The sequence below is a fragment of the Brienomyrus brachyistius genome, chromosome 12 (genome assembly GCF_023856365.1).
Source record: "Brienomyrus brachyistius isolate T26 chromosome 12, BBRACH_0.4, whole genome shotgun sequence".
In the NCBI taxonomy this organism is placed as follows: Eukaryota; Metazoa; Chordata; class Actinopteri; order Osteoglossiformes; family Mormyridae; genus Brienomyrus; species Brienomyrus brachyistius.
The window spans coordinates 2,304,334-2,316,555 of record NC_064544.1 but is presented as its reverse complement, the minus strand read 5'-3'; the positions used below and the strand labels follow the sequence as shown (position 1 = coordinate 2,316,555).

Sequence of the window (12,222 nt, the reverse complement as noted above, 5' to 3'; positions counted from 1 at the left end):
CTTTATATGAGATCGGCCAGTTCTTTGAGGTTAGCAGTCGTGCTTTTGCCGAATCCATTAAAATTCATGGAAGTATTTTCTGGGGCGCGTTTTCAAACATACTGACGCCTTGACTTATGCTGGACTGTCTTCCCTGCAGCGTTACTTTATGTCATTATGTTTTTGCATCTTTAATCACATTTCACAGAAACTGGTAGCACCATACAATAGTGAAAATACCAAAAAAAAAAAAAAAAACTGCCATCCTGGGTGCGATTAAACTTTCTGTCACTGCATTATACACTGCACGACAGAACGAAGTTCCATTTGCAGGCCTCGCGCAGGATTTATTCCTGCTGCGAGATGTAAACGGCAATTCGGATTAAGGAACACACACATTCTAATGTCCCAGTTCATTCCTTCATTTTTAGCCCAGTTTTTGACTATTTCATTTAAACTGTACAACCCGAGTTGGTCCAATAAAACATCAGTACAGAAGAAAACAGTTTATTTAAAAATTTCCCAGTATACTTTATACACAATAAGACGAAGTTTCATCCTACCCAATATCCATCCATCCATCCATCCATCCATCCATCCATCCATCCACACATTTTCCAGCCACTTATCCTGGTTTCAGTCATGAGAGTCATACTCAACAATTATATTTTAATGAAAACTAAAAAATTGTAAATTAAATCATAGAAAGAAAAATAAAATAACACAGATCTCTCATCCCTGCAGTATGAAACAGTATCATTATGGGTCTGAATTTAGTAGTTTAGCAGAGACACTATGGCTCCCATCATGCAAAGTTACAGTGATACATTAACTTTCCAAAATGATCAAAATATTTACGGACAGTTGACTTATTTGCAAGATGCAGTGCTAGAAAAACATGACCTGAAACCTTCTCTTATTTCTTGAGAGTCTTTGTTAATTGACTGCCTTGCTCACTGCGAAATTCAATGACATCTCCCCTTTCTTTATGCTTAACTGAAAGCAGTTGGCAACTGCCTTGATACCCATCATTGGTCTTGGCGATGCATGACGTGTTCGTAATCGCTGTCACCTGGACACACAGACGGTGAAATGGTTGGGGGGGGGGGGGGGGGCAGTGAGGAGTGAATGGGAAAAGAGACTGTTGATTCAGCTGGAAAGTAAATCAGGGGAAACAGTGAAATCACCTCTAATACGGACAGAGCCAATGAACTATTCAGCTACCTGTTCAAATTTCTTGGCTTTGTACTGATCCGATCCCTTCAGAAAGTGCAGCAAAATGATGTCACAGAGAACCGTGCCCTAGGGACAATCAGAAGAGCAGCTTATCAGGCGTAATGGGTAAAATAAATAAAAACAACAGCAGGACTGTGTCTGTGTGCGTGATGTGTTTGTATATAAGGTCGGTAAAACCGAAATTCATACCAGTCCAACTGAGGTAAAGGCTGCCACAAAATTGATGAGTGCTGGAATCAAATTAAACTTCCCAGCCTGGTCAGCAAACCAAGAAACATACAAAATATAATTAAAGTACAATAAAAGTACTCACTCATACTCCATGCACTCAGATACAGTGAGATCTAATATATCTGGCAATGTTGGGACCAAGGCATTGTCAGCCAGTTCAGTTTTCTGGAGAGTTGAATGTTACTCTTGAAAAACCCTGCACTGCATAACAAGTTTATTATATTTACCTTAATCCTTTTATACACATACACACACATACAGACACACACACACACACCTTTGTATTCATATAATGGTGGGGACCAACAAACTTAACCCCTGCACAGCCCTATCGTTAAACATAAATAACCAAACAAAATTCAAGACGTTTGGCATTATCTTTGGTGTGAAATGTTTCATTTGCGTGCATCACTGTATACGCACGTGCAGGAGCTGACATTTGCATTGCACAATGCTTTTCTTTGGTTTAATTTTTGTTGTTATTTTCTGTTTGTTTAGTGTGAACTGTAATATAATTGCCTTGTTACTTATTACTATGGATTTCATTTTTTTATACCGATGGTTTAATTGTGCCACTTACATAAGCATGCCGGTTACTTGAACGCCGGATACATGAGCTTTTACTGTACAACGAGTTTTCTTCATATAATACTTCACAAGTTATAACTGGAAAACATGGTTCATTTACCTGACCATAGACCAGCACATCAAATCTAATGGCAAAGACCTTGAATAGTGTGCGATATTCCGTTCCATTCTCATTTGTGTAATACTTGGCATACCTGTGAGGTCACAAGAGATAAGTCTGAAAGCATGGCATCTGTGAAAAAGGCTAATGTCAAATTTAAAACACTTTTTTTTTTTACTTTTAACACAGTGAATTGATTTGACAATTGAAGTGACAATTGAATGTTCACATTTAAACCTACTAGCCAATATCCATATTCTCTGTAGTTTTCAATTATTATTTTTTTTTTTTGTATAGGGCATTCTCAGAATGTTACATTGTCTCAAATCACTTGACATATTCCCTGCCCAAAACCCCTCCAGAGAGCAAGCCAGAGACATCAGTGGGAAGGATAATGCCCAAGAAGGAAGAAACCTTTGGAGGGACCAGACCCAAAGGGGGAGCCCATCCTCCAGGGGGCGGCAGAGGAAGGCAAAATAACAAGATGGCAAAATTCTAGTTTAGAGAGTCAAAGCTTTTAGATTTAAGTCGCAATGGGGCAAGAAGGCTGCAGCATGCAAGTGCTGAGTTGTCTAAGATGAGGATGACGCATGACTGTAGAAGATGATGCATGACTCAGAGGTCAGGCAGAATGCTACCTGAAGTTGTAACCCTTGGAGATGTTGTTTCGTTGTGACAGCGCATCAAGGCGATTGAAGGTGTAGGTGGGGTTACAGTGCTCCTCTGACCAATCCAAATCACACAGCCAACCAATCTTTATCCCAATCACGCCACCCTGTGGGCAAAAGTGTACATACAGGCGGAGTCCATAGCTATTGAGATGAAAGAATGAAATGTGTATGATAGGCAGCGTTACTCACATCCTGGGCGATCGCCGAGAAGTTCTGATTGGCGTAATGGAGGACGTCCCTCACCTTAAAAATTGGGCAGTAGATGTTGTCTTGCATGTCAAATTTACATGTCTGTATGTGTTTCGCAGTGATGTTTGTCAAAAAATTACCCCTGAGAGTGAAGAAGAACACTGGGAGGTCAAAAACATCCCTCAACATGTCAAAGGATTCATGCGCAGTGTCCACATTACTGTGATCATGCGCAGTGTCCACATCACTGTGATCATGCGCAGTGTCCACATTACTGTGATCATGCAGAGACAAGCTAAGCACCACTGGCACGGGGTCACTAACGTCCATTTAACTCTAGAATTAAGTGATCAGTGGTCATTGTTGACTCACCACAGCACACAGTGCGCAACAACGAAACATGTCCTGTGCATATGCGACGTTGTGACATAGCAGGGGGCAGCTAATTCAGCACCCGGGGAGCAGTGCTTGGGGATGGTACCTTGGGCAGGATACCTCAGTGGTGCCTTGCTGGTCGGGGATGCAAACCTGCAATCTTTCAATTACAAGGACGCTTCCCTAACTATGAAACCACCACTGCCACACTTACCCAGGGGTCAAATTGACCCCGAAGGCACATGTCAGGTGACAGAACACAATTATTGTAGGAGTGCGTAGGAGTTAAGCTATGAATGATGCTTCTGAAAAGGGTTTAAACCAATCTGCAAGGTTCACTGTTATTGTTTTACTCTAATAACTGACAATTTCACATTGCTACAGGTGGAACTGAAAGAAACCCCTTTCTATTCACTGATGAAGATCATGTTAGCTGAAAGCCAATCACACCCAGTGAGGATAAATCACAATCGTAGACTGACTTGCTGAAGTCGAAGGTGGGAAAACGGATGCTATTTTTGATGAAGATGGTGAAGTTCTCCACCTCCGTTATGGGACTCCTGCGACAGAGAGAGTCAATAAGAAAGGCAGGTGGAGGGGTCTAGAGACACCTGTGGCCTGTACTACGAAGCGGGGTTACTGGCTTATTGGGGGGAGTGGGGGGCGTCACTGATATGGCAGCATGACAGCAAAATGGGACACAAACGAAGAGGGCTGCACCAAACTCACGTGTCCATGGCAGAAACTTCAGTAGGACACCAGCCCCTCACCTCACAGCAGAAATGGGAGGAGTTACATTCCACACACCTGCCGGTTATTATGCCTGAGCGAGGGGTCACAAAACAGTGGGAGAATAAGAGGGGGGGGCGATCAGTGTGATAGGAAAAAAGGACGAGAAATGAGAAAAGAAGTAAGGGGACCATGAACCTAGTGCTGCGTTTGAGCCCACTGATGACACAATGAAACAAAACTGCTAACGTGTACTAGAATAATCAGAATTTACATTTTATTTATTTAGCAAATGTTTCTAACCAAAGCAACATTTTGAGAAAGCAAGTTCAGGCAGTGCCTGAAGAAATTAGGGGTGACGGGCTTTGCTCAGGGTCCAAGCAGTAAAACAGCGATTGGTCTTGAAATGGGAACCTTCCCAGTACAGCATATTAACCCTCTGAATCATACACTGCCCCCCCCCCCCCCCCCCCATTTGACACAGTGATTTTGAATAAACAGAGTTGGGTAATTCAGGTCCACGGAGTAAAAGTCCAGACTGGGATTTTGTTTCAACCAACCAGTTGAGCATAAAGAGTCACAGTCACAGAGTACTCAACTGGTTGGTTGAAATAAAATCCCGGTCTGGACTTTTACTCTCTAGACCTGAACTACCCAACTCTGTGAATAAATAACAACAGCTAAATTCTGTGAGAGATTTAGCTTACCATTATCTGATTGACTCATGTATTTCTTGCAGTCTTCTGTCTTGTTGCAGCTATACTTTCTCTTAACACATACAAACATTGGGGTCAACCTTGGATCAACATAACTAACATCTATGAAAAAACACAATGCATTGATCAAATATGAGGGCACGACAATGAAGGAACCGTAAAGCAGGATTCAGCAGACGTGTTTCCATACACTCAAAGGCTGGTATATCAGGTACACCTCCTTGTTAACCTGAACAGCCTAATCCATACTGTGCAGTTAAGCATTACAAATAATGAAGTGTTAGATCTCAGTGATATTAAACAAGGCATGATCACTGGTGCCAGCTGAAGTGGTTTCAGACAAACCACAATGTGTAGAGTTTACAGAGAATGGTTGTGATATACAAAAAACACCCAGTGAATTGGACGTCTGGGGCTAAAAACACACTGATAATGAGAGAGGTCACAGAAGAATAATCAGACTCGTTAAAGTTGACAGGAAGGCCTCAAGTGCACAAAAATCAGGTCATTATGACAGTATTGTGCAAAGAAGGCTTTTCTGCATACACGTCTTCCCAACCCTGAAACAAAAGGGGATTCTAACTAATACTTATAGATGTCCCCGATATTGTGGCCACTGCGGTTTATACTCTGTGGGCTGGTTGACCAATTTAAGACAGCTGACCAGTTTTAGGTATGTTTTCATAAGATGGTTTGATGGTTTAGCTGGTCATATCAACATGACCAGCTTCACAGGCTGGCCACGCCAGCATGACCAACTGGTGACCCCCCCCCCAGTTAAACCATTAAAGAGAAGAAAGAGCTGGGAAATGATCATCCATGACCATCTTAGGCCGTCAGCTGAAACCAGCTATAACGAGCTAACAGCACAAGTTGGGTTTTAGCTGTTTTTTCAGTAGGGGTGAGTGTAAATATATTTTAACTCCTGTATTAAAAGCCACAGGCTGTTAAAAACGGCCCACGTTCTCCTGGACAAGTTCCTCTCATATACCTACAGCCGACCCCACAGCTTTCTTTACACACTATAAGAAACACAGCACAAGCCCGCAGAATTATGTCTGCTTGTAAGTTTCCTTACAAAATGCATAAGTCTGAGCAATGAAGTATAAATACCATTAAGGGATCTCGTCTTATGGTGATAGAAGGAAAAGATTAGCAGGTGCATCTGTAAGATGACAGGAACCGACACAAAACACCAGCGTGCGATTTATCCTGCACAAAACTGCACAAAAAACTTCCATGGGCTTTGCATGCAGAAAAGCCTGTTTGGAATGTCAATCAAATCTGAAGTTCAGCTCAGGGGCAGTAAGATTAAGGTAAACGTACATGTGGACAGGAACCTCGAAACTGGTGTTTTGTGGTGATGAGTCTCGTGGTGATGCAGAACACAGACGTGCCCTGTTAATCAGAGACACAGAAGAAAGGGTTCATTCCAGCACATGACACACTAAAGCAGAGCTACTACCAGAGGGGAGCCTTGTTGTTTTGGGGGCCCCACTGAAAAAAATCACATTGTCCCCCCCCCCTCCACCAAGGTCTTATTCAAAGACTAAATAAATAGCTAGTGAGTAGAGTCATATGATCACACCTAGTTAGCTGGTTAGCAGAACACACTTCTTTGGCATATCCTAAATGAAAAATGTGCTTATTTAATATTTAGTGTACTAACCATGCTAGTGACTTTGTGGCCTACAGGGGGCTCCAAATCTCGGGAGCCCCAAATCTCGGGGGGTAATTTTACGCTGCCGTAAAGACATTTAAAGTGTTGTTGTAGTAGATTGGGATACAGGATTTACACCAGTGCCACTGACCTCTGGGGGTGAAATTAAATCCGTTATGTCCATGACTTTGTCATCATAAATGCCATTGCCTTTCACCTTCGTCGTAACTGAGGACTCGATGGCTGTGTCCTGTAGCTGGTAGGCTTTTTCATGCAGGAATACCCAGCTAGAACAGTAGTTTGGTGGAGGATGCCGCATGGGGTAAAGGAAACCCGGAAGAATGAGTGAGTAGAGGGATCAAGGGCAATTGATTCAATCAGGCAAAATAACCAGTGAGCAGGATTCATCCAGACTTTTCCTTAAAGGGATGCAAGGTGCCAAGAGACTGCAGAAAATGTTCAATTGTTTAAATTGTTCTTGGAAAATTTGGCTTCAGCTCCAAATTTATTTCATGAATTTGTTTGGTTCATACCGGTAGCATTCATCGTGCCCCTTTCCAGCCGAGGCTGCCTACTTTCTCCTCTTTTATCCGCCCTTTCCATTGAGCCCCTGGCAGTTTGGCATCGCGATGGAGAGCGTTTCAAAGCCGTCACCCGGCTTGGTGTTGGTCATAAGCGCTCACTTACAGAAGACCCTCCTCTTGTACATTATCCAACCTCACGTTCTCTCTTCTGCTGTTCTTAATCTCCTAAATCAGCTTGGATATTTCACAGGATATAAATTAAACTTTCATAACAGCAAACTTTTTTTCCATTAATCACTTTGCTGAAGAACTCCTCCAGTCTCTCTTTCCTTCATAGGTCATAGGTCATAGAAGGTCTCAGATACCTGGGGCTTCTTCATAACCAAGTCATGTTTCCTCTTAGATGAGCTGAAGTTGACCCACAGTCAGTCCCTTCCTCTTCCATTGGAGGGTCTAGTTAATATGATCAAAATTGTTGTGAACCAGCCTGTAAATCCATTCATATGGGCCGATAAGTCTGCACATATTGGGGGGGGGGGGGGGGGCTAACCTCCATCACTACTATACTTCGACAAACTACTCTTATGGATTAATAATCCAGACCCTGAGCCCCCGCCCCCTCTGGGTTTCTCACAGCTGTCACTCCACTCAGCCATTGGCTCCGCGTTACCGTTAACAATTACAGACAAGGAAGCCGAACACCGTCAAAATTAGTTTTAAAAACAGTTTAGGGCCTGTTTCAGTCTGCATAGGCTCTCAGTCTTATCATAAATAATCACTGATTTCTTTCATTTTTTTCCTTCTGATTCAGCCTTCCAGTTATAGACCAAAAATAGCCTGACTACTATCGAGACCCTCTGCAACAAACATGTTTTCCGTTCCTTTGCTAACTTGGCAGATAAATTCATTCTTCCTAAAATACACCTCTTCCCTGTTTTTCCAAATGAGGCATTTTATACTAAAACAATATCCCTCCTTTCACAGTCTCAGCCCAGTCCGTTCACAGTCTCAGCCCAGTCCGTTCACAGTCTCAGCCCAGTCCGTTCACAGTCTCAGCCCAGTCCGTTCACAGTCTCAGCCCAGTCCGTTCACAGTCTCAGCCCAGTCCGTTCACAGTCTCAGCCCAGTCCGTTCACAGTCTCAGCCCAGTCCGTTCACAGTCTCAGCCCAGTCCGTTCACAGTCTCAGCCCAGTCCGTTCACAGTCTCAGCCCAGTCCGTTCACAGTCTCAGTCCAGGCTCCACAGCTCTCTCACCCTTGGATCACCGCAGAAAAGCCACTTCTTTCAACTTATATATGAATTCATTCTCTCTCTATTAATCTTAGGCCCACTGCTGCTCTAAAAAAATGGTAAAAAAGACCTTGGATGTGATACTGCGGATGAGAGGTGGGACAACACTCTTAAGCTGAATCACTCTTCTTCCATACAGGCTAGGCATGCCCTTTTACGATGTAAACGGCTCCCTTAAACCCTTCCATAAAGCCTGGAACCACATCTCAGAAGATGGTATTCTGACTATCAAAATTAAATTGGACTAGTCATGCAATCTAAGCCACAGTAGTCAAAACCCACATCTATGCCCGTGTTATATAGGTACTTTAATCCAACTGCACTCATTCATTCATTCATTCATTCATTCATTTCTTTTTCAACTTGTTTTTAGTTGATTTATTACATTGATTGATCTGATTTCATTTTCTTTTCTCAGTTCTTGCGCACTCACCGTCCCATTTAATATTTCAGGGTGTGATAAGGGTAGGGGTTAGTATTAGTGGAGGGAGGACAGAGTTAAGGGTTTGTAGCATTTAATAGATTTGGGCATGATCAGTGATAAATGACTAGGACTAATGCAATTATATTGCGCTTCATGTTGTACTCCACTAATTGGCCGTAGGTGTGCATGTGAGAGTGAATGGTGTGTGAGTGTGCCCTGCGATGGGCTGGCCCCCCATGCTGGGTTGTTTCCGGGATAGGCTCCGGACCCACCACAACCCAGTAGGATAAGCAGTTTGGAAAATGAATGGATCGATGGATGTCTCACCGCAAAAACCCAATAAAGAGATTTAAAAAATGAATAATAACTCTTCTGATAATTTGCAATTAAGAAGCTGTGTAAACAATCAGAGGATCGTTCAGTTATACAATTTATTAGGCATTTTACCCACTATGTACGAAAAACAAGGCAAACCTCCTTAGATGCACTCACACACACTCCCTTGAGGTACTGACCAAACAAAGTAGACGATGATAAGAAGCTGAACGGTGCGATTGATGATGCCCAGGGTCCAGCTCTTCACCACAACAGATTTTGTCGTCTCATATGTGAAGAACTTCGAGGCGCAGCCAAGCATCCTGGAGCCAGAGAGGGGAAACGATGATAAAAAATCTGACAGCCTTGCAGCCTTCAATCTCTCACCGTTTATGAGGGTTCAAACTGCAAAAGGTTCAACTTCTTCGCTCACTTGCATCTGTGCATACTGGACGTCATTGATGCCTCCTTCTCCTGCTTGTCAATATACTGCACACAACAAAAGGTAAAAACAAATAGGTTCCATACAATCACTTTGAAATCACCCAGTTCTCTTTTGCTTAGAGAGAATAATAAGTGCTGCCTGGGTCTCCCTCTATTGTACGTCTTTTAATTGTCTAAAGAAAACAAAGCTCTCGCTTCTATTCTCCGCTCCACTTCTGCTTTATCTCTCTCGTCTAACCACAGCTCTCCGGACCCTACCCTCCGCCCAAGCCCGCCCTCTGACTGTCTCTGTCATCCTCCCCAGCTTCCCTGGAGCTTTCTATCTCTATCTGTCTCATCTGGCTTCCTTTTCATCTGTCACGCACACCCTTGTCCTGGACTGAAATGGACGTTGATAGGGAATGCTAAGATGCCAAGCTTAAAGAGCTTTTGTAGTGGTTTTAGGGCACCAATTAGATACCCAACAGGTAATATTCATACTACGTCTAAGACACTTTAGAGCTGCATCTAGAAGTATTCTATTCTTTTCTATTCTATTCTATTCTATTCTATTCTATTCTATTCTATTCTATCAAATCAAATCATCTAATCTAATCTAACGTAATCTAATCTAAAATAATCTAATTTGTATAGTGCTTTTATTAAGCAGCATTGTCATCCCATAAACTGAAAAACACTGAGCAACATCCATAGATGAGCTGAACTTCTATGAAAGACTGTGTTCTATCCAATACTATGCTTAGGGCAGGTAATCAATCAATCAATCATCAGTCTATCTATCTATCTATCTATCTATCTATGAATCATAATAATTCTGGTGATATATTATATCTGCATAAAAGGCTAACTTCTATAGCACTTTTCCAGTACTGATTCATTTTGAACTTTGGGAGGAAACCAGAACATTCATATGAAGATCAGGCAGGGATGGTGGGAAGCATGTAAACCCTACACACTCAGAGCTGAGCACTATCCTTAGCGTGGTCGCCTCGTGTTGCTTTAGGCCGGCGTACCATTCGCTGCTCTGGTTCTACGTGTGTGGAGTTTGCATGTTCACCGCGTGTCGCTGTGGGGTTTCCTCTGGTTTCTCCCCACAGTCCAAAAACATGCCGAGGCTAACTGGAATTACTAAATTGTCCGCAGGTGTGCATGTGTGAGTGACCGGTGTGTGAGTGACCAGTGTGTGAGTGACTGGTGTGTGAGTGACTGGTGTGTGAGTGACTGGTGTGTGAGGGTGCCCTGCGTTGGGTTGGTGCCCCATCCTGGATTATTTCCTGCCTTGTGCTCATGGTATCTGGGACAGGCTCCGGACCCCCACTATCCTGCATATCTCTAGCTGGTACGCAAAATGTATGAAGGAAAAACCTTCCGCCTCCCCAGTTCTCCTCACGTCACTCTTCCCTCTCTGTCACTTCTTACCTTCATCCGACTAACCAAAACATGTCGCTTGCTGGATCCCACGGATCTGAAGAACATACTCATTACTGACTCGAGGCAGCCGCAGCCATGTGCACAGCACTAACACTGTTATCTGTCCCAAATACTAATAGTGTCTAATGAGGCAACAAAAGTACTCGGCTACATTTCATGCAATATGAACTATGTGCTCTTTTGACTCTGACTTAATTAGATGTAGAGAGCAATTTAGCCGTGAATTTCGAGAGGAAAGAAGATGTATGCGCATAACAGAGAAAGCATGCATTCCACCCGTCGGTATATAAGATTCTAACAGGTCTGGATGCTGTTCAGCCAAATGGCTATTTCAATATTAGTTTAAATACTATAACTCATGGCCATAAGTGGAAATTAGCAGGAGAACATTTTAAACTGGATTTGAGAAAGCACTTTCTACAGAGTATGGAATAGTCTTCCTGTTAGTGTAGCGGAAGCTAAAAACCCTGGGTTCCTTTAAATCAGAGCTAGATAAGATTCTGTACTATTAGTTGAGTTTTCCCCAAACGAGCTTTATGGGTCGAATGGCCTCCTCTTGTTTGTAAATAAACAAGTTTTTGTTTGTTTATATAAAACAAACACGCACTTATGATTGTGATGATTATCATTGTGATGAGTGATGGTCACGATGATCTTGCCACATTGGATATCTAACACTGAAGTTCATATCTAGGCAAATTTCACATGCAAACACAGCCCAGTTCACAGTGACAGTGCTGGCAATCTAACATTATGCACTAGTACGTACTATGCTTAAGATCAACAGGCCAACAAGAATACCGGGATAGACACTGATTTCTCGGCAGTCTGACACTAACATGCCATCTACACAAGATAAAATCACCGAATTGTTCACCGGTCCACTAAGACATACGATGAACAGCCTCTCTAATAGAATTCCCATAAAAGGCAGAGAATGTGGGGGAAGTGGATGATTTTACTCACTAAAAGACCATTAGAAATCCATTAAATCTAGACATTAATCTTCTGGAAAGAAGTTGAAGAGGGAAAAAAAGAATAAAATGGACGGAAGTGGTCTAGAGCCGGTGGGACGTTGTGAAAAATCAACTCATTACAGCGATACCAGATTCGAGCAGGTTTAACTTGTTAGGCTCACAAAAAGATGCGTTTCTTTGGTACTACAACCACATCCAGCAGAGAGGATGCAAACAGGAAGCAGCTCTTCCGACCAAATGAGGCTGGCCCACATCTCAGCCTGGCGTCTACGCTAACGTCTGTATACTTCCTAACACAGGTTTGCACACAGGTGCAAGGAAGAGTCATACCTCAGTGAAAGA

At 42.8% G+C, this 12,222-nt stretch overlaps 1 protein-coding gene across 3 annotated transcripts; it reads right to left on the bottom strand.

Annotated features, from left to right (window-relative positions):
• Positions 1-472: 472 nt before the first annotated feature.
• Positions 473-11,681, bottom strand: LOC125704693 (P2X purinoceptor 3-like). Of its 3 annotated transcripts, none has more exons than XM_048970632.1 (13): positions 9,466-11,681; positions 9,229-9,351; positions 6,626-6,761; positions 6,141-6,212; positions 4,806-4,866; positions 4,099-4,192; positions 3,852-3,929; positions 2,995-3,136; positions 2,773-2,909; positions 2,135-2,228; positions 1,405-1,470; positions 1,204-1,281; positions 473-1,051 (listed from the first exon to the last, which is right to left on the bottom strand). In XM_048970632.1, coding segments are annotated over exons 1-13 (1,239 nt in total). In that variant the 5' UTR covers positions 9,468-11,681; the 3' UTR covers positions 473-895. The 3 variants fall into 3 exon arrangements, with proteins under 3 accessions (XP_048826589.1, XP_048826588.1, XP_048826590.1); XM_048970631.1 differs by having other exon boundaries at positions 9,462-11,680; XM_048970633.1 differs by having other exon boundaries at positions 7,008-9,351; positions 9,462-9,480.
• Positions 11,682-12,222: the final 541 nt, after the last annotated feature.